The 25,955-nt window shown below is 42.1% G+C and overlaps 3 protein-coding genes across 4 annotated transcripts in view; 1 reads left to right on the top strand and 2 right to left on the bottom strand.

The window, feature by feature from the left end:
• The window catches only part of alox5a (arachidonate 5-lipoxygenase a), a 33,006-nt gene extending 28,249 nt beyond the window's left edge, over positions 1 to 4,757 (bottom strand). The window contains exons 1-9 of one of the 2 annotated variants that reach the window (XM_010772085.1): positions 4,297 to 4,757; positions 3,146 to 3,344; positions 2,956 to 3,037; positions 2,765 to 2,887; positions 2,021 to 2,127; positions 1,763 to 1,935; positions 1,531 to 1,677; positions 805 to 1,008; positions 513 to 599 (exon numbers count right to left, since the gene is read on the bottom strand). In XM_010772085.1, the coding sequence (XP_010770387.1) occupies positions 513 to 599; positions 805 to 1,008; positions 1,531 to 1,677; positions 1,763 to 1,935; positions 2,021 to 2,127; positions 2,765 to 2,887; positions 2,956 to 3,037; positions 3,146 to 3,344; positions 4,297 to 4,446 (1,272 nt within the window). In that variant the 5' untranslated portion in view covers positions 4,447 to 4,757. The remainder of the gene's footprint in view (positions 1 to 512; positions 600 to 804; positions 1,009 to 1,530; positions 1,678 to 1,762; positions 1,936 to 2,020; positions 2,128 to 2,764; positions 2,888 to 2,955; positions 3,038 to 3,145; positions 3,345 to 4,296) is intronic. The other variant, XM_010772077.1, reaches the window with a different exon arrangement.
• Positions 4,758 to 5,178: 421 nt separating this feature from the next.
• slc25a16 (solute carrier family 25 member 16) lies at positions 5,179 to 11,999 on the bottom strand. Its single transcript, XM_010772067.1, has 10 exons — positions 11,731 to 11,999; positions 11,418 to 11,546; positions 10,148 to 10,240; positions 9,921 to 10,054; positions 9,648 to 9,711; positions 9,169 to 9,290; positions 8,487 to 8,553; positions 8,167 to 8,329; positions 7,983 to 8,051; positions 5,179 to 7,618 (listed from the first exon to the last, which is right to left on the bottom strand). The coding sequence occupies exons 2-10, from the start codon at positions 11,512 to 11,514 to the stop codon at positions 7,462 to 7,464; spliced, it is 966 nt and encodes a 321-aa protein (XP_010770369.1). The 5' UTR covers positions 11,515 to 11,546; positions 11,731 to 11,999; the 3' UTR covers positions 5,179 to 7,461.
• Positions 12,000 to 12,605: 606 nt separating this feature from the next.
• Positions 12,606 to 25,955, top strand: part of tet1 (tet methylcytosine dioxygenase 1) — a 47,307-nt gene continuing 33,957 nt past the window's right edge. The window contains exons 1-2 of the mRNA XM_010772056.1: positions 12,606 to 12,955; positions 13,539 to 15,864. Of these exons, the coding sequence (XP_010770358.1) occupies positions 13,696 to 15,864 (2,169 nt within the window). The 5' untranslated portion in view covers positions 12,606 to 12,955; positions 13,539 to 13,695. The remainder of the gene's footprint in view (positions 12,956 to 13,538; positions 15,865 to 25,955) is intronic.

Raw genomic sequence — 25,955 nt, 5'->3', positions numbered from 1 at the left:
CTTCTTACCTTTGGTCCGATTGTCCACACGGTGGAGAGATTGCCAAAGTTGTATTGACATGTTTTTATTTTATGAGTGCTACAGGATAGATTAATACTTGAAAACGAAATGGAAAGTGCCTTGTGTAAAAACCACCTATTGTTAGTTGTTCATTGTATAAATGGTTGTGTACAAAAGATGCGTGGATGTATGAAATGAAATTACACACGGACCGAACGCAGCCCAAGGTCAGTCGGTAAGAAGCGTTCCCAAAAACTTAAGTCGTGGCTTGGAAGTATACTTGCTTCGTTTCTGAAGGAAGTGACTTGGAAGTATGCGACTACCAAGGCAGTATCCTCGCGATTGAGAAACGGCCAGAGTCTCATAAAATGCTTTGTGTTCCTCGCAGCAAATATGTCTTAAATAGACCTTAGATAGACCTCCTTTTTGCTTTGCATTTCATTTCCCCTTCCAACAGAATAAAACAAATATAGAAAAGTGTCATTATTTTACATCCACACCCACAGACTCACCTTGTCAAAGATGCCACACTCACAGATGAGCTGCTCTCTGGCCTTGGTGTTGATAGCGATGGTAAAACGAATGTGTGGCATAAGCAGCTGAGGAAGGAACATCAATCAAAGAAATGTCATTCGTTTGTATATTGAACCTTTACTTACAATGAGAGAGTTGAAAAATCCCACCAAATGTTAACAATACGGGTAGAACATTTGATAATTTAAATAATTAAATGCCAAATATAAGTTATTTTAAAGTATAGGTTGGGAGGTTTGGGATAAACTGGTTAATGGGTCTGAGGTTTACCTTGTACACAGGGTGAACAGCAGGGAGCTGCCGGTACATGGCGATAGCAAACACCTCTGTGATCAGGTGAGTCCGGAGCAGGTGTGTGATGTTCTGGTGGTACTGGAAGTCAGCGGAGCGTACCCAGATCTTAGCCAGCAGCCAGTCGTACTTAGCGTCAGTGGGCAGGAAGATCGGGCTGTCATCACCTGGGGTCTGCCCGAGCTGGGGAAAAGAATCAGGAAAAAGAGAGGAATGGATTTATACAGAAATGTTTCCCTGGAGGTGTAATGAAATGGCAACATCGAGTAAATGTCTATAGCACAGTTTCTACACAGGATAATGTGTGCTTTACATAAGGAACAATAAAAGATAGGAACATAGCATAGGATAAAAACATTGGAAAAAAGCCAAGCTACATCACAAGCACATAAAAAGAGACATTCTGAATCATAGAATTGTTAGATTTGGTGCATATCTAGGACCTTCCTGCACTTTGTTCCAGTTGCATGCAGCATAACATTACATATCATTTAGCTGACGCTTTTGTCCAAAGCGACTTACAATAAGTGCAAAAACCATAAAGATTCCAACACCGAACAACAAGGAAAGTGCATATATATTCACTTCAAGCAAGATCATACCACAGTGAGTGCTGGTGAATTAGTTACAAGGCCTACATTGACTCAAAAAGTGCTTTGTGTTTATATTCTTCATAGATACAGGGACACACAGGCTCAACAGTACCTGTATGGCTATGGGCATGATCTTCTTCTGAGCGTTCTTGTAGAGCAGACACATGGGAGCAGCGATGTACTGCAGCGTGCACGGGTCAGTGCAGTTAGCAGTGATGCCCTCCAACACCTCGTAGTCCGCTATGTAGATGTTTCCTGCCTGGAGCCAAACATGGATTCATATCTTTAGTCAGTGGGAGGTTTAAAGTTAAACATGGACTTTGAATATGTCAAAACAAGTCTACCTCTATTTCCTCCTCCAGAGTCATCTCTCTCTCCAGGCTCACATTAACCATCTCATCAGTGACCGGAAACTTCTCGGGGATTTTGGTGCACTTTTTGATTACTACGGGGTTGCAGCCGTTCAGAAACTGGTATCCAAACATGAAGTCCTCCTTCCAGTGTTTCATCACATACTCTGGATAATACAAATACATTATGATATAATATAACAAAACACAACAATATATTATATAAAATAATATAATATATGTGAGGCTGACCTGAGATTGTGTTTTTGATTCTCACAAAGATCTTCTCAAAGTCAGCGAAGTCACTCCAAGAGGACTGGAACATGTGCATGAACTGGTTCACACACAGGTTCTCTATTCTGAAAATCCATCATCACCATCATCATCATCCTCATCCTCATCATCATCATCATATGCAAAATAAAGTACAAAAAAGTATACAATACACAATGTATTTTTTGGAATATGTAACTAAGTACTGCAAATAATTCCCTAAAGAAAATGACATGTCATACTGATTGTGGCTATGATGTTTTTCACTGCAGCCTTTCTGTCAACACCTATGAAGCTCACTTTTCCAAATTGCGTGAGTCATTTTCCACCTCAGCTACTTCTCTAGACCCTCCTCTGCTTCAAAGCTTTGTCATTGATGCAACTTTTAGCAGAACTAATGCATGGTGCAAACGGATGTGTTTGGAATCTGTCTTGTGTTATTGTGTCTGTGCTCAGCCTCTCATGCCTGCATGAAAGCAAAATGCAAATGTCCCTGGAGATAAACACACAATGAGACCTCTGTTTATTTCCAGGAAATCCTGGGCACAGAAAATAGAGTGCACGTCATCGGGCTGGAGATCATCATATGACCGGGGCATCGTGAAAGCTTTGAATTGAAACACACCTCGGAGGTTAAGGCCTCTTTGTACTGAGGGGCATCAGCTGCCCTCACAACTACTGTCAACCTGTGTTCTACAGCAGGCTGCCAGAGGGAGCACTTACGCCTTACTGTAGTTCAGTACGAAGTCCACTCCCTTCTCAGTGTCAAACTGGATGTCCCGCGGCAGGTCTTTGTGTCTGTTAGCATCTATGCTCATAGGAATGCCTGGCTGCCACTCCTTCCACCTGTAAGGACAGCAGGGATGTTAGCCTCAGCCTCTTTTATCAGAAAACCACAAACTGTCTGAACTGGCCTGTAGGTCTTTCGCCTCCTTTCCAGCTCTTTCTGTCTGTGCTGCTTCACCAGGCTGGTCTTATCATCCTGAGGCAGGTGTGCTGCAACCGACACAAGACAAAGTGAGCGATCATGGAACAATAACAGAGTTTGACCTGCAGACTGATGAAAAGACGAGGCAGGCAGTCTGGAAAAGCAAACTCATGTACCTCTTGCATCCCGCAGCACCACCTCCTTGTCATCCACCAGCCAGCGGAAGCAGGGGAACTCCAGATAGTCTCCACCGGGGGTCTTCACTGTGACGTACTTGCAGTACCAGTCATCCTGCACCCAGTACCTTTTCTTCTCAATCTTCACCAACACAATCTCTCCCAGGTTCTCATCCACCCTCACGTCATAGGAGTCCACCTGCAATTTATTCAGCAGGGAAATAAATGAGCTAGGAAAATAGTGTTATTTGAAGAATCCACTGTGCATTAATAGTGTATCGTCAGTAAGCGTTGTTGTATAAAGGGAAGAGGTGAAACACATTTAGCCTGTCACAGCATAGTGTATGAGAAAACCTCAATGTCACATAGAGGGTTTCATTTGTGTGCAACCTTTGGTCATGTTTGTCGACGTGAGCATGATCAATTGCAAAAACAAATTGACATCTGCAATGCAGAGAAATGTGGGACTTCAAAAATATCAAGCTAAATAAAATGCTTTTTAAACATTTGCAAGTTTGCAGGGGACAACAGATAAAACCTACAAACCTTAATGTATGGTAAAATAGTTTTCAAGAATGCTAAGTGGATGCTAAATTCTATATTTATACCTCTTCCTATCTACATGCAAACATTTCTTAATAGAATAGTACAGCCATTGCATGATTTTGATTTATTTTCTATATTTTTTTTTCTATATTTCTTGTATTTTTATTGTCAAACACTATGTGAAATCATATCATGAACTTTGCTTAGGGTTGGAGTACTTTCAAACACTTGGTCTCTCTGGAGAATAAACTGAAGGGAGCAGTTCAATTAGTCAAGAATACATTTCAGGGACATTTAAATAAAAGGACCTCTAATTATTTGTTTTTAAGCACAAAAAGGTCTACAGTATGTTTTTAAAAGATAAAAACGTGAAAAAGGTTGCTTATATTTTTGTAATAAAATGCTTTGTTCCTATCAGCAATTACTTCTTAAAATACAACAAATTTCCCCTTCCAACAGAATAAACATCAATGCACCTTCCTGTCTCTTCTTCCTCTTTTTAGTCTACATGCAAACAAGCTCACCCAGGGTTTGTCTGTGTGCAGTTGTTGGTGCCCACCATTCATCAGAATTGAAAATAAATGTGCTGCTGAAACTTCACTTACCGCCCCTCTCTCAAAGTCATTGTACAGAGGTTTGTCCAGCAGCGTTCTCTCGCTGCATCTCTCCGTGCCCACCAGAGTGATGTAGATATAATCATCTGTCCCTGCAAACCACTGGCTGCCCGTGGAAACTGTCACCGTGTAGGAAGGCATGGCGGTCACACAGGTCCAAAGGCTCTCTGGAGACTAAGAAATCTGCAGAAAAGTACCACAACCAAAGCCCCTGAGGTTTGCACACTTCTCTTTGCTGTTATTGTGTCACTGATGTTCACTTCTCTCTTCTCCCCATATCTCTTTCACCAACAGAACATGTGTAATCAGGCAGAAGAGGGAGGTGCACAAAACGGATCTCCACCTGCATACTATAAAATGATGTCAGAATCAAATACGACTCCTTTCTAGATGCGTTATCAGCTTGGATTTCTGGAGCACCGACATGAATGTTGGTGCAGGGAAAGGTGTCTTATACCAGGGAGAGGATATCAAACTCATTGTCTTTGTCAGCAAACAACAGGACTTCCTGAAATTCCTGTATTACAGAAGAAAAAGAGAGGGCAGTCCAACGGCGTTACTGATGATATGAAAGGGACATGTTGACATACATATCTTTTACACATCATATTTACTAGTCAAATCAGTATCTGCCACTGGACAACAGCTGGCACTGTATTCCAGTTTCAGTGAAATAAATGCAAATCATAGAGTCCCTCTGTGGTTTTACAGGTGAAACTGTAACGTAAACGTTGACAGGGGTCTGTGTGTGTTGCACTCGAAGTGGGAAATGGGATTAATATGGTCCTACTTCACAAGTAAGATTAAAAAATAAATCTATTAAAGGAATAAAACACACCTAATCAGCCTCTTGTAAAAATGGTGTAAAGTCTGAGCGTACAGGACAGGATCATTCACATGTTCACCGTCACAGACAAATAAAAACCCAAGCAGGCGTACTGTTTCAAGATCACTTGTAATGTAATGCTGTCACTGTTTAAAAGGCAAAACTGAACATGTAGAGAAAATACAGACAGACATTAAAAAGGCATTTTCTTTTGTTCAATCCTTCTGAAAACGATGCATATTTAGTACATATTTACATCACATATAGCTTGATGAAGTTGTACAGTGTAGTTTTACAAACATTTACATATCCAAATATCTTCTCTTACATAATCACGTCGCAGTGAGCAGCAAGAACAGAGCTGATCTATTCCCCAATTGTTGGGATACTTAAAAAACTGCAATAACAGAGTAGGGTCATGTATTCGATACCAAATAGGAAACCAAAGGAGAAAGAAATGAAAGCTCCACAGTGCTGAAGATGAGTGGCATTTTAATAAGCAGAAGTGTTACTGAATACTACATTTTGTTTCGGAAATGGTGGCTTGAACTTCTCATTGGTCTGATTGTACTCTTAAGCCAAATCAGGTTGCTCTCCTGACTCCATTTCTTACTATAATCTACAGACACTACAGTATGATGGAGGATGGGTGCGGGCGCTGATTGTGAATCAACTTGTTATTGGAGGGTGTGCTGTAAAGTGATACGAAATATTTTTGACGTTTTTAGGGGGGCAGTTCGAAAAAGGTTGATCGTCTCTGAGCACATTTGAGATTGGACAAAAGTTTTATTTTTGTATTGTTTGTTAGATATTTGGTAGTTTTAACTCTTCAGCCCTCTCGCAATTATTCAAATGATATTTACTGAAAAGTATATAGGGGATATATGCAAACTGTGATGTCTCATTTAAAAAAAGTCCCAAGCCATAAAGGTTACACACCATTGGCTCAATTTTCCCGCATTCATATACTAGGTCTAAAACTCGTAGAAAACACACGAAACAGTCTGGTGAAGTAAGATATTAAATGCAGAGAAAGGCAAGAGGCTGAAAAAGCAAGTCTGTCTGAAGAGACGCATGTAAACACAGGTGGTGACTTTAAGGTTGAAAGTTAGGAAACGATTATTTCATCATTATTAAATGTTCAGTCTTTGTGACAGTAGCTCGTAGTTCAACATTTTGGTTAAAAACAGTGCATATATTTCACTTATTATCTGACAGCTAGCTTTCATTAACAAAACAATTATCTACCCTGACTTGTATTTTTTTTTATGAATTTATGAAATATATACGAATGTTTTGTCCAGCTGTGATGGTAAACAATTACATGTATATTCAATGCTGCCACCCAGTGGCAACCTCTATGTGAATCAATAAATAAATGAAGAAAAAGCTACAGTCATGAGGTGCACATTTTGAGTCCCATCACGTCCCTCTTATATCCATATCATGTTAAATGCTGACTTCTTAAACTCTGAATATCTTTCTGATTGCAGCAGAATAATTCAATATCATCGGAGCTACACAATTAAAAATCTGATCGACATTAACCAACATAAAAAACAAAGCAAAGATAAGAGTACAGACATTACCTGCTCTATTCAAGGTTCGGCAATAAAATGTTAAGTTTAAACTGAAATAAAGTGCCAGCTTTGTCACTGCATTGATTATACTGATTTTAGATTTGTGTAGAGGAAACAACAACTTCTCCTAGAGTTACTGCACCCCAAAGCTGCCCTATACATTTAAAGACACGCACAACTTTAAATAAACCAACACTGAAAATCATGAGAATATTCTCAAACTCAAACCACATTCCCAGAATAACCAACAATTTCATTACCAGGTAAAAAGGAAACGAGTTAGAAATAAACTGGTCATCTGATCATTGTAGGCTGATGTCCATGTTAAAATCAAGTCAGAGGACATCTGTGTGAGCGGCTTCTACACAATCAGAGGGTTGTTTTGTTAAAGTTAAAGAGCACATCATCGCCCCGAGCCGCTAACCGGCTGTATCCATGGAGACACTGATGAGAGAGAGAAATTCAAACCACATGTTGTATGTTTGAGTAAATCTTCTCTTGAGAAGTGGGCGACACACAAAACCAGGAAGTAGAAAGGAACTGAATGGGACAGACGATGAGTGGCTTACTGTCTGAAATCCAGTTTCCTTTTTCAGTATGAGCTGACTCTCATGGTGCCTTCAGTGAACTAGAGGAAAAGGCGATTTAAGACGTAGCGAGTTTGTTTCAGATCCCTTTCTGTTGGAAGCATCGAGGTTGATCTGTTTAAGGTCTCGGAGCGTACAGACTCAGGATGGATAAAACCAGCACCTAGTTCAGGTGGAGGATCTGCTTCATGAACTCGTAGGTGGTGAAGGCCACGGCCTGGGAGGGGATGCAGCGGATGTAGTTGAGAGAAAGACCTCGGTACAATCCCTTCTTGATGCCAAACTCTGTGTACACATACTTCAGCGTGTTTCTCAGAGATCTGTTGAGGCAAGAGACAATACGAATCAGAGAGAAATCTAATGGGTTTATGGGTCTTCTTTTTTTTAGCTTAGTAAAGCCTATTCTTATTACCAGGATGTTGCTGTAGTTTTACAGATTAGTAGCTATGATACTCCTTGACGTTTTAGGACTATATTTCTTTTTATGTAAACAGCCCCTATTGGGTTTTGTTTTCTCTTCAGCTGTAAGCATACACTTCATTATCAAACCAAATGTGGGAACTTCTCATCTACTGTCCAAAACACCTAAATTCAAACACTGATTTTGTTAAGAACCTCATATACGAAGGTGCAGAACAACCTGCCAACAGAATATGGGGGAGTAGGATCATCGGTGATACTTACGAGCATTTCTCAGAGTCAGGAAGCACGGTTCCTAGCTGCATTCTTCTCCTAGCCACATCCAAAGGGTACCTTTAAGAGGAGACACAATGTGACACATCAAACATCAATACAAATACTTGAAAAGAAAACTTCACAACACATTGTCAGCATTAGGGCTTTTTGGCTGCCAGCCGACAGCACTTACGAGATGGTCTGAGCGATGGCACCGGCAACCCCTCCACACAGCAGGTTAACGTGCACTTTCAGAACCTGGACATCAGGGTTGTCTGAGGAGGGCTGTCCCAGCCTCTCTGGGAAATGTTTCAAGCCGAGGCTCTTCAGGGTGCCGAAAGTGAAAAACGAGACACCTGGACGATAAAAGGAAAGGGGAGAAAAGAGTTAAGACCTCACAAAGAACACTGGATAGATTTATGAAGGGGGAAATTGTATGTTGTTCTGCACGATATTATAGGATCTTCTTTAAAGACTCATATCAATCAATACAAAAATAATTGTATTAATCACCTGCATAAGGAGCCATTCCAATAAGTGTTGGAATAAGTCCCCTGTAGAAGCCCGAGACGCCCCCTTCCTTTGCAAAAAATAAAAACAGGTCTGATTGCAGAGGATACATTATTACAATTACAATATCTTTTTTATAGTCCCGCATTTTTAAAGTGGCAATATACAGCTTTTAACTTTCCTCCTGAAGTGTTTCTAAATTGATTTTTTTTTTTACCACAAGGACATATTTAGCTACCTATTATTTTTACAGGCAGGTGAAAAAAGCATCAATATGTATAAATGTTAATGATATTTGATTCATTCCCAATGCTTCTCGGAATATTCACAGTCCCTGGGTATTCTGCCAACCTTACAGTCAGTCTGTCCCTTGCCGCACCTTTCTCCAAAAGACACAACCACTAAGCTTTTTACAAATGAATGTGCAATGATGTCGCCAAGTTGCAAATGACCCTTCTTTCCCTGCCTTTGTTGTGCAATGGTTTACATACAAGGCTGTAACAAGAGGGAACCAATCCAAACCAAGATGTTGTCATTATTCTATTGCTATTACATTGTGCAATCACCATTGTTTCATACTGATAAAAGTACAGCAACAAACGTGTCCATTGCCGCTTAAATGAAAGGCTATAATGTTTATGAAGGCTTAGTTGTTTGTGTGAGAAGTTGAACAGCAGTACCCTACCTCAAGGTAGATGGTTTGGAAGGCATTTGCAATTCCAGTGTATCGATGCTCTCCGGTCACCTGGAAGGCCAGTCTGGCTCTGATGACGTCCAGAGGGTAGGTGAATATCACCGCAGTCAACCCTGAAAACACACAACAAAACAGATCAAACTTTTTATAAACACAGTCTTTGAATGTAGTTATGCTTCAAACTAATAAACTGGGATCAAGCACTTTCACATTTTGGCTGTATTTTCATTTCAATTGAAATACTTGTCTTTCATTCTCTTTTATTGTTGTGTTATGCCCCACCAAGCACACTGGGAACTGGACCACTTCAACAACATGAGAAAGATTATACTGAGGTGACAAATGCAAACATAGTCTAAGATTCAATGATCAATACATTAACAGGAAAGGGAAACTACATTACAGTGCATATTACCCAACTACGATACTGACATAAAAGGCACGTCTTATCAGTGAGAAAGATGAATTACCTGCCATAGATCCTGCTATTAGGCGGTGGATGTGTTCAGAGATCCCAAACTGTTTACCTAGCAGCTGTAATGCCAGGAATCATCGGTCAACAGTTTAACCAACAAAAGAAAAACAACACAATGAAACGTAGCAAACAAATAAACAAAATGTAACAATATTAAAGCCTATTATACTTCACGAATCAACGGCTACCATTGGTTTTTATTGAATTCCAATATATTTTATAACATTGCGTTTTGAGAGTGTTATTCCAAAATAAAGAACCACTGTACCTTATTATATTTTTCAAAGGCCATGAACTGGATGGCTCCATAGGGAAATATGCGGACCATCATTGCCCCATTACCCTTGTACAAGCCAAGGAAGCCTTCTTTCTTTGGCACGGCTTTCAGAGTTTCAAACACTCCTGCAAAGAAAGGTCAGAAGTGTCACTCATGTGGCACAGAGTTGTGAAAATAAACTCTTATTGGCGTTTCATGTTGGCTGCTGTTGTTTTTACCGAGATGTTTGTAATGGGGGTTCTGGGCTTGAAGGAGAATCTTGATTCTGTCCAGAGGAGCTATGGTACTCTTGGCACAGCATCCTGCAACACCTAAACAAAAGCAGATAAACGTAAATAGAACATTAATATGCAACTTTTAATGTTACAATGGGAGAATAGTTTTAATGTTTTTTAATTAATCTTGAGTGCCTGAAATGGCAATGAAAAACGCCAATCATGTAAAGATAGAACTGTTGAAATAAGATTCATCAGAATATTAAGAGTAGCGTTGGTCGTGCAACATAGAAGAGAGCAGAACAGATAACCATTTAGATTTTCAAGTGCAACATGTGTTGCAAAAATAAATAGAGGAACAACACAGAAAACATACCTGTCTTTTCTATAATAACTGCACAATGTAGAAAACAGAACTTACTGTAGAAGCTTAAAATATTTTTGAAAACTAACTTGTCTGTTTGTAAAATATATAATTACCTGAATCTCGAATAGTTGGTCGATTTTAAAAGAAGCTCCCTAAAGTAGCATTTGGCAGGCAGTGAACATTTTTGATTTTGGTCCCTGGTTAGTTGTCTTCATTGGTCTTTGAAGGGAAACTCAATTTGTGCTTGCAAAGTTCCACAGGTAGGTCAGAGACCTGCAGAGTGATGGTATCTTTAGAGCTAATATGAAGGTTTTTAAGCGACCTATCTAACTATCTAAGTGCAGTATGTTCAAGGTCCGTAGCGTGGCTGTGCAGTTTATGTGTCACAGAAGAAAGCAGGAGAGAGTGGAGCCCCTCCTGTAGATCAGGGTACATGAGCCTGCAGTGCCTAGCAGCAGCAGCAGCAGCAGCAGCAGCAAGGAGTCTGTTCGGCTGCAGGACCCTGAAGACAATCTGTTATCAATCATTATTGTGTCTCTGTGCTCACTTTCTCTTTTATCTGCTGGTATCACTTTTTCAAGGTCAAACGCAGAAATGTACTAATTAAGGTGTTAAATGTGTGCAGCAAATAACTAGCACTGCAGGATATGTACAACAAACAGTTATATGAGAAGGTAGAATCTATCATGTCAGATTTTTCCCGTCAGAAATTCTCGTCAGACTTTGAATAGCTGAAACCAATACATTCTTTATATAAATACTCTCATATATACCAGCACACTGCTTTATCCCAATATACTCTTGCAGACACAACAAGGCTGGAAACTGTATCTTTGAGTTCTACATTGTGTAAATCATCATCATCAACCTGTTAATGATAATATAGACTCATAAGTCAGATCCTACCTCCAGCTACAAAGGAGCGAACAAAGTGGTAGTCCCTCTCGGCAGGGGGCCCGCTGCTTATAGCAGGAGATGTGGAGACCACAGCCTCTGATGTCATCCTTCCTGCTGAGGAATCTGCCACATCCGTAGCTGTACAATAGAGAAAAACACTGTGATTTCACATGTGACCATGGGAATGTAACACCAACCTGGCAAATACCCATATGAGTAAACCAGAGTCTATGATATTGTATTTACTTAAGGGTGGTGTACAAGTTTTCAATGGGGTTTAACTAGCTTTGAGGGTAATTAGCCATGATATCAAGATACTCACAAGATGATCGATACTGTAAGAGAAACTGAACACAGAATAAGTGGAGGCTCTGTCCGATGAAATCTCTTCAATAAATGTTTCTCCTCTCGGGGTGATCCTGGCTGTTTGAAAGTGTTACTATGAAGGCCGGGTGGTCGCGAGGAGCTGCTGGTTTACTGTTTCAGGTGAACGCAAACTGGATCTGTTGTGATGAATGAACCGTGTGTACTTTCAACATGTAGGTACCACTAATGCCCTTCGCCAGTTAACTGACAGCATCTGACCGAAAACAGTCGCACGTTTATGACGCAGGATGACGTCAACAAACGAGGACGAGGGGCTGCGGTAAATTTCAGGATTTTTGTTTTCATAGGTTTTACAGGGGAGATTTAGCCAAAAATAGTTGTCACTTTACACATATTCTATATTTTATTTGATCCTATGTATTAAAAAAGTAGGTATAAGAATGTATTCAAAATATGTCAAACGATTTCAGTTAATTAAGATAAAAAGAGCAATAACAAAGAGTTATTACGGTATTATTATTATAATTATATATTTTTTAATTAAGGGAATGATTCATTATAATAATAATAATAATAATAATAATAATAATAATAATAATATTTTCATTGGCAGACGTCTTTATACAAACCTCTCTGGCCAGTTTAGATGTATGAATATGACATTTCCATAACATAGTAAGTAGATCATACATTTTTATTAAAAGCAGTTCACATACAATTATGAATTATCCTTATCAACTGCACTTGTGTTGTTTTGGTGATTCATTTCCTTATAATGATTTTTAGCACAACCATGCGTCCACTGGCTGAAACCACGGTCAGGAGCCCTAAACAAACCTTAGCTGTACTCCATCCCAGGTTTTGTTTTCCACTCTTCCTCCACAGCGACGACGAGTTTGTGGCCAGTGGACACCGACCGTAGGTTGCGTCTGGTGGAGGGAGAGTGAGCGGGGCTGCCCTGCGTGGACTGACAGAAGGGGGATTTACATTTGAACGGGTCTCGTGCTCCGTAAAGACTACAAGGTGCACGGTGTAAACTCTACTGTTCTTCCGCTGGATTTGTGTTTATGTTGGGGCTTTAATCATGTCCATGTGTCACCGTCGACGGAGGATTGAACTTGCCAGCAGTCTATATTTGCCGAGGAGGGAAACCAATACAAGGTCTCGCTGTCTCGCTGGAGCGGAGTATTATTAGCAGACAGTGCAACTGTCGCTCTCTGGTATGTAAAGCATTTCAGCCCTAAACGTGTTTATGAAACCTCACCAGCAACAACACAACTTATAACTGCATGGCGCTTTAAATGACAGCGGTCAAGTGCAGTAATACTAATAAACAGCGACGCTGAAGGCGCTTTTACACGGTAATAACCCTCTCTTCCGCCAGTCAGAAAGGCGAAAACAGGATCCGACCTCCGGCTCGAGCCCACTCCTCAGCGTGCCTGCTGCCCTTTAAACTGTTAGCCTTCCTGAAGCTTCACTATTTATTTTACAGCCTACAGTTCTTATGAGTTTATATAAAAAAAAAAACATGGTAGTATTTAAAAATGCTTTTGCTTTTCTTTATTGACGTCAACCAGACAACACTTGATCATCCGAGTAGACTGCATACTAGGCGGGGCAAAAATGTAATTTCCAGCAGATAAAGTAAACAACATTTGAGTAGATTTTAGCTTTAGATATTTTTATAACTATGTTGTCAGTCATCAAGTTGTAACTCATACACTGCATTATTACACTGAATATACATTGAAAGTCGCTGAAACTATTTTATTTTTTTTCTTCCTGTTTACTCTTGCTTTATAGGTCATGCACCGCAGCTACACGATTATGACGGTATCATAATTTACAAGCAAAACACAAAAGTGTAAGGTTAAGAACAGATTGTGTGCTGAGCAAAAGATAAACCTCCCCCTGGCTCCCATGCTGGCTGCAAGAAATCCTCCCCTCCACACCCTCAGCCATGCCTGCTACTACCAAACCCTCCAGGAGAAAGACACCTGCTCAGAGAAAAGCTGCCCAGAAAGTGATCAGCACCAAGAGGCAAACCTCTAACTCTAATAAACCCAGAGGAAGAGCCACAGAGAGGCCCCAGAAAACACCTGCGGAACCCAAAAGGTCAACAACCAGGGCCCAGGCACAGTCAGGCCGAAGACCCCGTGGAAGAGGGGTTAGCGGGCCTGCTACTGAGAGCCCTGGGAGGTCTCCTGGCAGAGTTAACCATGCCCTAAATGTAAAAGAATCTGCAAGGCTTGGACGGCAGAGCAATCCGCCTGACCACAGCAGCGAGTTACAAGACCCCCCGGGGCGAAGGAAGTCTCTGCGGGGCACCCGGGTGCCTGTTACTCCCTACCAGCCTAAACCTTGCAGAGGAGGGAGAAACAGCAGGGGGGGCGCAGGGAGGCGAGCAGCATCACAGCAAGGAAACACAAGAAACAAGCCCTTGAGCACCAGCATCAATGAATCAACTCCTGAAGAGAGAATTGAGAGTCTGGCCGTCAGTGACGCTGAAGAAAAACTTGCAGTTTCTCTAAAAACTGATGCTGAAGTTCCTGCAAATATCAAAGATCAGAGTTTAGGAGGCAACAATGCTAAAGATGGCAGCCCTCTTAAAGCAGATTCCCCGCCGTCTAATGACCTACTGGAAGACTGTGTGCAGGGCAGCTGTGACAGTACTACAACCCAGCAAGACAAAAAGGCTGTCAGTCATAACAGTGACGGTGACCTGAGGTGTGTGACTGCGGTGTGTGGCGATGTTGATGGACATCTTAAACTCTGCAGTGACAGAAGTAAAGATAGCCCCTTTGCGCTTACAAGAATCTGCTCACCAGAAGTACAGAGCAACAGGAAGAGAAACAAGAGTTTATCTATCCTTGGAAATAAGCTTGATCATCTTGGCTGTGATGGTAAGCAAGATGATATATGTACAGTCCACCAAGAGGAAGGTAGCAAGTTGGACTTAAAAGAAAATAGGACAGATGAAAGAGAGATAGTCACAACTGAGACAAAAGAGAAAATACATCATGAGAGAGGAGAGAGTTTCAAGGGAGACAATGCAGTTGAGACTGTGGAAGACATGGAGAACATGGAGGACATGGCTGAGAGGCTGGCAAATTGTGATGGAGAGAAAAAAGAAAAGGAGAATGATTTTTCTATCAATCCTGACGGCCCCCTCCCCAGCACTCCAGCCTTTCAATCTCCAGATCCACCTCACTCTAACAATGGACTGACAGAACTGTCAGAATCACCTGTAAATGTGCTGTCAGTGTCCAACACAGCTACCTCAAATCCCACCAAAGCCCCCTCCACCTCAGAGGCAGTTAAGCCAGAGGGTCTGAGCCAGGGTAAGACAGACATGCTACCTGCCATTCATGGTGCTAAACCTCAGTTCACAGGGTCCTCAGCTGTTGCTGAAACTGCCCTGATGGTGCAGACTGTTCTTGTAAAAAGAAATACACCGGTTATTATCCGTACTGACTGCTTCAAACCCAGAATTGTGAGGGATTCAAGTCAGGGGGAACCACACCAACTGCAGAGCCTAGCCATCCTTTCTCCTCTGGAAGAGAAAAAAGCTTGCACACCAGCAGAGACGCAGACCAAAGATAGTGAATCCAATCCAGAGCCATTGGAGGGCCACAGCCAGAGAGAGACATCTTCCCTGTCACTATCACTCGCTCCTCAGTTCAGCACAGATGTTCTTGCAGCCGAGTGTGAACCAAACCTCAGCGAGGACAGCGCTGTGGTAGCAGAGCAAAACTCGGTGCCAAAGATCTCAACTACTTCTCCGGACAGTAGCTACACTTTCTCCTGCAGCTCAGAAAGCACACGGTCCTCTTTTTCTTTTGACACTGAATCGGAGGCAGGGTATGGAGAGCCTGGCCCCTCTACACTTCCCATATCCTGGGGGCCAGAGGGGGCCTGTTTGCCCTCCTGGACCACTCCGAAACAACAGAAGAAGGAGAGGAAGAAGCGGAGTAGGTGTGGGATGTGCGAGCCATGCCTGAGGAAGATCAGCTGTGGCCAGTGCAGTTGCTGCCTCAACCGCAGCACTGGCCACCAGATCTGTAAGCTGAGGAAGTGTGTGGATCTGAGGAGGAGAAGAACTTCTCAGCTCGCTCCCTCTGCCGCACAGGTGAGTCTGATATTACACCGCACACGTGCACTTAATTAATTAATTAATTTTATAGCAACACATTACAGGGTTTTTTATTGCAGTCAGTTCTTTAGTTCGTTCTCACAAGGAGGTTCATTTAGACTTTTAGAGGATAATTTGAGTGGGAATTTACTGGATCTAGAGCAACTGATAAAAAAAAGATGCTTCCTGACAGCATTGTTTTTGATCTCCAAGGTTTCCCAGCTATGATCTGGAGCTGAGTTAGCCAAACAGTGGAAACAGAAGGTTTCACTTTCACAATGTGTTTCACTTTTTCCTCGGTCAGTTACAACACATGCCGAACACTCAACTTCATGCTGTCTTCCTGTTAAATGTTGGGGAATGTGTTGAGTGATAAATGGGGAAGTTTGTGTCTGTGACTGTGTGTTAAAAGGGGAAGGCGGTGTCACATGACCAGCAGCAGCTCAGCACGTGCTTGTAGTATGTGACTGTTGGTTGTGTGTGTGTGTGTGTGTGTGTGTGTGTGTGTGTGTGTGTGTGTGTGTGTGTGTGTGTGTGTGTGCCATCCATGGTGCGAGCAAGAGAATAAGCTGTTTTATGAGTTGCACGTGGTGTCTCTGTGAATGTGCATGCTTGTGTCTGTGGATGGGTATGTAATTAAGGCCGATTTTAGCCAGATGTTTTGCAAAGTGGCACTGAATGACAATGTGAATGCATATTTTAACACAAGACAATGAACAATGACAGTCAGGACCCTAGTTAGGAGAGGAATCTGTCCCAGTCCATTTTGAAATAGCTATAATTATTATATTCTTGAACCTGCAAAATGATCACTTGTATCTGCAGCTCCCCTTGGTATTCAGAGCTCTATGACGGCTTTCATCCTTGGACTGTATGTAAACATATCATATTTTATCAGGAATGTGTGTTACTTATTCTACAATCTAATGTCCAAGAATGGTTCATGCATGACTCATGTATTCCAAATTATTTCATTTCTGGTATAAGCTAAACATATGTTCTCACTATGGTGCTCTATCTTTAATCTATAACATACTTGTTTAGGAACTGAAGGCTAATAACATAAGCATTTACAATCATTTTGGTAGTTGGGAATAAGAGTTCCTTACAGCAGCTGGCAACCAGAGCTACATAATCATGTTCATAGTTCAGTGCTGTCCATGTGGCTGGGGGAGGGCTCTGTGTGAACAACTGTGAGTGAGGGTCCATGTGGTCTTGTGTCTGCAACTGGCATGCGTGTAGGCCCTAGCAGTTGCAGTAGCAGATTAAAGATGATTAAATAACACCTGTGGTATTAGTAATGACAATCTTTGTGCACTATTTGTTTATAAGTGTACAACAGGGGGCAGAGAGGACAAGTTCAGGCCAGGCAGAGATTTATTTGGAATCCCCTGAAAATGTGGGTCAGTGTGTGCATGACTCAGAGTCAAATTCAAATGTACAGTATATGTGGCTGTGACTTTTAAAGAGTATACATGTTTGTGTGGTGCATGCATGAGTGACAAGACAATGAATATAAATTGATTGAACTGCAGAGCAACAGAGCCAGTGTTTGTCTCCACATGGCTCTGAACGGCATACACGCTTTAGTATTGTGTGTGTTTGTGGTTTGGGAACAGGTTTTTGTTGGATTGTGCAGGGGTATAGACTGCACCAGCTGCTGCAAGCTAGCACTGTCAGAACAGCTATCATAATGATCAGCTGGAGGGTAAATCCCCAAATCCCTATGCTTAATTCCAGATACAGAAAGGGGGAGCAACCCTTCCTTGTGTTTTGTTAGTATATATAACTCAAGAAACGACACTGTGTTGCACAAGGGCTTACTTTATGTGTATTTATAGTCTGTGTAATATATTATACTTGCTGGCCAGTCCTGCTGATCAAGCTCACACGCCCTACCAACAGATTATTCTCAGCCCTGAGATTGTTAAAACAGGGGCAGAGGCCAAAGAGGAGTTCATGTTGTGACATGTGGATTCTGTTCCTGGTTTTAGTAAGCTACCATGGTTGGTGTTGTTGTGGTTCAGTTTGGTTTAACTGTGTCATAAAACATTAAGTCCATAACATACCTTACACAGATTGATCAGTGTAAGGTGCTTGTATATGGAGGCAAAACTAGCTCCTATTGTTTGTGTGTTTGTAAAAAAGAGTGTGGTGCTTTCCTTTTAAAAATGTCTGGTTTCACTCAGGCTTGATGGCCCCCTCGTGGCCTCGCTCTGTATCGGGCTGTGTGGAAGGGGCTCACTGCCTAGTCTGACCTGGCCCTGGCCTGAACACAGAAACACACATGCTAACACGTACACACCAGAAACAAAACACTACCGTTCATAGGGTGCAAACACTCCTGTGTTTGTAGAATGAATTTGACTGAAATAGTCCTGACATGTTTAGAGCTGTAGGCTGCATAACTGACTCACTGTTTTATTGGCTAACAAGGCAGATGTCAGTGTTTTTGGATAATGTTTTTAACACTCAAATCCCTGCAAAATAGCAACAAAAATACGTTATAAAGAACAGCCGTCATCACTGTGTCACTTATCATAATTTTGTAAACAGTTGGCCCTCAGTAACTCACTGCCAGCAGACCATTTGACTTGAACTGGCAAAACATCTTAAATACCTAATACAAATTCACAAATGGATGCAAGATGTTGACATGTATGTACATTATGCACATAAGTAATTTCTCCAAAAAAGGGTTAAGATACTTCCCAATAAGTTTTTATAAGAAGTATTTGTATACTATATATATAGATATGTATTAAAGACCAAATTTCTGAGTTATTTTTCATATATATATATACATATGCTATCTTTTAAAGAAACACATTGATTTGTATACCTTTTATTTACTTGTAAATGAAATGTACAATGTTACTTTTGGGGCATTTCAAACCCCTTTGTTTTCCATTTTGTCCAGAACAAGTTATCAAGTATATTGTACAACATACTTTGTCATAGCCTTAGACAAATGCCAAAAGCCGCACTCACACATAGTATATCTATCATCTGTGAGTGCTGTGTGTCTTTCTGCCATTGCATTTATCCACACCATGCACCTGGTGAGGTACACTGTGGGTGAGATTGAGGCGCACCATAATAACATAGCAGGGACCCTATACTCTTTACAAATAGCAGCCTGCATTCTTCCAGTCAGCTAACCAGCTTTGTGCCCAGCTCCTGCTGCAAACTAATTTATCTCCCACACTTATTTCACTCCTTCCTTTTCTGCTGCAAGGAGTAGCCCAGCTGAGATAACACATGTATCATGAAAACACTTGCCGATCCGATCCCTCCGACAGCCTCTGGTGGGGAGGACAGGCAGCCGGCAGCACCCAGCGGCGACTGTTTGCTCTGTAACAGATATTCAAAGCTGTGTGTGTCTTTGTGCACGAATGATTCTTTCCTATATTTTTTTGTCAAAAGGGAAGGTTCATGCAGATAACCGTGTGTGCGTCTGGCGTGTGTATGATGGTCTTTTTTCACAGCTTGTAGTTGAGGCCATCGTGCAGCGAAGCACCCCCATTGTTCTCAGATGGAACCAGCTTAATGTAAAGTGAGAGTGATTTGTCCCAGCAGACGCTCCTGTCAGGTCCAAGCTCCTCTTCCCCCTCTCTTTCACACACACACACACACACACACACACACACACACACACACACACACACACACACACACACACACACACACACATACACACAAACACACACACACGCACACTCAGTGGAAGTCTTCAGGACCGACGGTAGCCATGGAGACCCCATTGTCTGGTGCTGACCTTTGACCTGCCATGGCTGATGGAGTATTCTCAGGGTTGTAAGGAGGATTAGTGGAGATAACCAGCAGACACGCACTTTGGGTTTAAGGCTGTGAACTCGGTAGCCTATATCCAGGTAATTGGGTTAAACTGCTCAGATTGTCTTGTTCATATCGGGTCAGCAGCAAGCTGTAGCTGCTACAAGAGATGAGCGCCTGAAAAATGGCTGAAATGTCTGCATTATCTCTGTAAATCAACCAATTCAGTGAGGTTATTACACTAGATTTTTATGCCGATAAATGCAATGAGCACACATTTATGTCTATGGCAAACGTTACAGAGTAAGCTTCTTTTTAATTGTTGGGAAAGCTATAACATGAGTCTTATTCTGTTTAAAGTGGATCTATCATGCTATATTTGAATATTATATTGTAGGGCCATAAGGTATATTTATACGTTTTCTTTTTCAAAATACCAAACAGATCATGCATTTTAGCCATGCCTCATTTTGCTCTATTTTGCTCTCCTCCACCCTGTCTTTGCATGCGCTGCAGCTGACCACACCCCCCTGCAAAGGAGGGGGCCGAGTTGAGCATCATGTTACCATGCTGTTACCATGTTGTTACCATGCCACGACAACCTCTCATTCCCCTGANAAAAAGGAGAGTTCTCCGCGAAAGTGTGACCTCATGAAAGGGTCATCTTGATCTTGAATCAAGTACTCTTGGAAGGTGGGGGAAAGGTAGGGGACGATCTCTTGTCCATGAAAGTATCCTCTTTTTCCGAGGTAAAGACTAAACGACCCGCCTAACGGTTTGGGTGCGGGGCATTTTGAGGGTTTTTCAAAACAATACGGCGGTAACATAAATGACCGTAATCGTAATAATCGTAATTGTAATCGGGTCGCGCGTGGTTTGTCCCTCTCTGATTGAATACCGTTGTGTTTCTTTTGTACCTGGCACCTCTGCCACCTCTACTCCACAGCCGCAAGACCGCTAAATGAGCCTTCCGAAGTCATCTTCGACGACCCTCAGGGTCGTCGAAGATGACTTCGGTCAGGGTTTGGGACCCCTGAAGCCCACCGTCACATGCGGCACTTCAACAACGCCGGGACGGTCATTTGGGTTTCTTTCGTCGTCGTCGTCGTCGTCGTCGTCGTCGTCGTCTTCTCTCTCCTGCTTCACTGCCAGTCGCCGAAGTAAACGGATTAGGAGGGGGTCCCTGAATAAGGCCCACACTTGCGCTAGACATGAATAAAGTACTCTTGATTTCTCAAGACTACTTGATTTAATGACGTTTCATGAAGCACACTTTCAAATTCCCGGTAAAGTTAAAAAAGTTGTAAGAGTCACCCGGTATGTTTAATAACTGGAGACGAATTTTTATTACGACACGTTTCTTTTTTTCGCTTGGTTAATTAGGTCTATAGAATGGTACTGAGCTCATAAGTGCACCGTGCCAACACACCGTACTGGTGTGTTTTGTCTTTCTATACCTGCGTTTACATAAATCAAAGGATAGGTACACTTGTACTACATTCACACCCCCTCTCTCTTTGGAAGGTAGGAGATCCCCCCGGGCCCGTTACGAGGGGGCCCTTCTAGTAAAAAAAAATTTTATACTTCAATTTTCGTAGTTAGACCACGTGAAACTCTCGTTGTAATCCTCGAGATACCTATGTAGAGAGTTGTGGGTATACTTTGTCTTGACATTCGTGTAAATAAAAAAGAAATACCTATAAAATGTTTAGTGAGAGGAAAGTTTGAAATAAGAACACAAATAATTATTGTTGAATAAAAATGACAGTATATCATAGAAATATGGCCAAATGAAATAAGAGAATAAAAAAATATTACTAGTATATTTCTACAACGGAAATGGAGGTGACCAACATCTTTTTCGGAGAATATTAAACAATCGTATCAATTCGATTTGGTCTACGATTATTGTTGTTTCAATAACTGACAATACCTAGTCAGTACTGTCTACTTGTCTAGCGGACTGCACCCCGAAAGTTGATTTCTGTGTCGGTGCCGTCTTTGCACCTCCGTACCACATGCCGGGAACTCCCCATGACGTAGAAGACTTCCCCAGGGCCTCGCGTACAAGACCCACGGGAGGACCAGTCTTGATGTGGGGACGTCTGCTCTGCTCCGATTTTTGTCGTCGAGCGACAAAATAAAAACACGTCCCCGGTCTAAATTTTTTTTTTTTTACAACGCACACAAATTTGAATGGGAGCCTCTCTTGGCTCTCTCCGCCGCCCGTATATTGCCGGGCCCGGCCATCCCAGGGCGTGCGGAACTGAGGCATTTTCCGCAAGACCATATTCCTCATCAACTCTTTAACCTGAAATCTGCATCTACCAGTAAATAGCCGTGAAAAACGCCTGCTCAACTCGTAGCTCTAGTGGCGGGTGAAATTTTCGACGGTCGTCGAGAATGTGGACAATCTTAATCACTATTTAGAAGCTCAGAGAATAAAAGACGTGTTTAAGCACTACAACCTATAAAAGACTATACTGGAACACAAGAAGGGAGGGACAAAGTCGACGAGTCACGATTTCTACCTCTTTCGATCGAGGACTTCTTCTTTCCCTTGAGAGACCACTTCCTTTACCGCTTGTGTTCTTCCGGTAGCTCTCATGGTCGGTCTCGGAGTTTGAGTTGAGCGTGGTCTCGGGGTGGTGGCAAGTGAGTTGGCCGACCCATGGCGTCTCAACCGGCGATCCTAAAAAAAACCGACCAGTTCGTAAAGGCAATTCTCAAATTTAGAAGGCCTGATTTTACCTGTTTCACGGCCCAGTCTCCAAGAAGAGACAATAAACCTTATACTAGAGCTATAATTTGATTGATCTAATATCATCGATCCCAAAACTAGCCAGTAACTTTTGGACCCTCCGTGAGTACCTTTAAGTTTTCACGTTTAAGGTCCGGCGACCTTCTTTACTCCCAGGATTGAGGTCGCGATGTAATGGATGCCCGCCCGTACGGCAAGCAATTTTCATGTTATGTGCACACGCCGGGGCTGAGTGATACGTGTCTCGACCTCGGCGACACACTTGTCATACTTGCCCGGCAAGCTACCAAGTCTCGTCTCGAGCGACAGCCTGCCGTCTCTTCGACTACATTTGCACTTGCAAAAAGACGGTCTACTATAAGCCCCCTGTTTTAGATACATAAAAAGACAAATCATATTTGTGATCATGGGCATAAAGAAGGAGCTGCATAACCGTGTAGTTGCCATATTGGGATTTGGTTGAATTGTGCAGAATGAGAGGACACAACAGAAATCTTAAATGTCCTCACCAGGTTTGCTGGTTTGTTGGGTGCCGTTCTGTGTGGGTGCAGCATTTGGTGGCGCTGCGTTGGCTTGGGCTTTCTGAGCAAGTTTTTCTCTTACAGACATGGGAACGGCGGGGATGGGAGGAAGCTTTTCCCTCCATGACAGACCGTCTGCCTCTGTGAGCGCCTTCGTCATCCTAACAAATAAAAGAAGAAATGTAAAAAGGATGGGAAAATAAATCAGAATCATATTATTTAGTTCTTTAGGTGTAAAGATACAATCCAGGCTTCTTTCACCATCAGAAAGTGCAGTTCAAAAAGTAGCATGTGCTACAACAGGTTGACAAAAACTACCTTATATGTAGATAGATAAGATATATAAAAGCAAAAAACACACTACATTGTGAATACAACTTTTTTTTGCAATTTGTTCTGTAATGAAAAACCTTAAGAAAGATGTATCCAACAGAAGATACAATTTTGGAGAAACCGACAAGAGTACCAACAATATACTGCAATAAAACGGTGCACAAGCTAAACATTGTTTAGCTAAAGTTTACACTATATTTAAACATGTTTAACTGATAACTTTACCCTGAGATGGCTGTTTCTAGAATTAACTGAAGATATGTTCTGCTCTACTCAAAGCCACCAGACTCCATTGTCATTTTACCTTGTAGTACACAGGAGAATACCGCTGCCTTGATGGGTTTGTTCGTTTGCGCTAATATGTTACTTGTTTTGCTGTAGTTGTTTTTTAGTTATTAAAAAAGTAACGTTTGAATTCATCCAGTTAAGCCCCGAGCCTGTTTTTCAGGCCTCAGGCTCGAAAATGACATTCCCAGAACAAATGACTATATCTTAACTTCTAAAAAGGTTAAATTAATGATCTTTGTTCTCAAAGCAATGATAAACCTGTGAGTTGGATGTAGAAAAGTCAGAATCAATATAGAATTTTTTTATTTTAAAAAGGTCCCATGTCATGGCCATTTCTACTGATCATAATTCGATTGTTGAGGTCTACTAGAATAGATTTATTTTGTGCAATTTTCCAAAATCACATTGGTTTCTCATACAGCATCTCTGTATAGTATGTGTATTCACTCTGTCCTAAACGGCTTGTTGGATCTCTTGCCCCCCCTCCCTATGAGCCCAGTGGCCGTCTGCGAGACACAGCTAAGCCCAGCCCGAACACACACACCATTATCTCATTAAAAATGCACATATTTTAACACATTTCAGGAATCGAAATCTGAACTTTGAGGCGCTAGCTAAACCCTTCTGTTCTTTGGATGACAGCTTACGCATCGACACACTCCGTGAAGGCATTTCATGTTCGGGGTCATTTGTTTTTTGTATAATCTTGCTTCGTGCAAGTGACAATTGTTGTCGTCTTCTCTGTGAACGTTTTTTTCGCCGTTCTTTTGCCATTTTGAGATTTCAATTCCTAGCGGAAAGCTAACCAGGAAGTGTTTCAGCACACCACGTGACGCATCTGAACGAATCATGTTGTCAGAAATTGACACCAGCCAATGAGATTTTCTCGATCGCAAGCAAGGCCCACGCAACACGTAAAGGTGGAGGGACGTCGTGTAATGAGAGGTGCCGGAAATAGTCCTTGGCATAATGAAGAGAAAGAGGGGGGGGGGGGGAAGCGTCGGAGAGGAGAGGTTGGGGCCATGTGCCGTGGCCCATCTGTAAACGTAATCCATTGCACCACCGCACGATGACGAGGGCGGCAGAGGAAACACAAACAAACAAAGGGGGCAGACACAACAAACACACACGCACCACCGACAAAGGAAGGACCGAGCGGCCGAGTTGGAGGAAGTGGACGACGTAGTTGACACGTGTGGAAGGGGCTGATGTGTGGGACGAAAGATAGTTCGGTAAATGTTCTGTTATAAGTTGCTCTCCCGAAGGTGTTGGCAAAGAGGCGGTCTAGCAGTTCATAGTCGGCATAGAGCGCAGAGCAGGAGGCCCATTGTGTCGTGTCATCACACCTCAACGTAAATCATTGCGCTATAGCCCGACCTACATGAACGCGTAATCAGACGACAATACCTAGTCATAAGTTGTCAGGACGGCATTGCAAACGATAGTAATAGTACGAATCGAAATCAATATCGGACTATATACTATCGCATTGAAATGTTAACAACACTACACTCTAATCGATTGAAGACATCGATTGCGGCCAGTAGTGGTTCTATCACGACCGGGCATAGAGTGACCACAGAGGAGTGGGTGGGTCGAGTTAAAAGAGAAGCTACCGGCCAATAAAGAAGATAGGAACCGACGAGGAGCCAGAGAACCTGTGGATCTCCGAGTATAATATTCACACAGAGCATGACGTACAGCTCATAAAGGTACGAAGTTGAAGGAAGACCACCGCTTTGATCCGTAACCCTAGGCTACAGAATAAATAATATGCACATGTGGCGGCTGGAAGAGCGGGGAAACACAGGGGGCACAACTGCAGCTGGCGCCCTCCAGTGGGCACGCCGCAAAAAATACGCGCTTCACTTGTAAAGAATGATTTTTTACTGCGCTACAGTGACACGCACATCTCAAACACGACCGATACATAAAACTTTTAGATCACAAGTACGAGTAAAGGATGTGTGTAAATAAGTGTGCCACAGAAATTGAACCTGTCAACGAAAATCCGCCTCTGTGCTCGTCTCGCCGTTTTTGTAACAAAAGTTCATGACCGACGTTAAAACTCTAAAACACGGATTCAAACGTACAAATTGTACGAAAGAAAGTCCGAAAACTTCCCTGTTGCGTGTTTTATGTGTAAATTCACAAATTAATATAAAATGATCAAACCAGATACACGCGGACATCTACAAGTGGATTTAAGTGGTTTTCAATCTAAGGTTGCATTGACTGTCATGGTCCGCGCTGGCGACACACGGTGGTACAGTTGTCTCTATAGCAACCCTTTCGACACCAGAGAGGACGGTGTTAGAGTAGCCTAGGTTTATACAGCGTAAAGGAAGAACATAGTCGTTGGTTTAGCACTTTTCATGTTCCCAAGAATT

This window comes from Notothenia coriiceps, unplaced genomic scaffold (genome assembly GCF_000735185.1).
Source record: "Notothenia coriiceps isolate Sejong01 unplaced genomic scaffold, NC01 NC01_scaffold00000339, whole genome shotgun sequence".
Classification (NCBI taxonomy): Eukaryota; Metazoa; Chordata; class Actinopteri; order Perciformes; family Nototheniidae; genus Notothenia; species Notothenia coriiceps.
The sequence above is the reverse complement of the archived record's forward strand: the minus strand, read 5'-3'. Positions and strand labels throughout refer to the sequence as shown.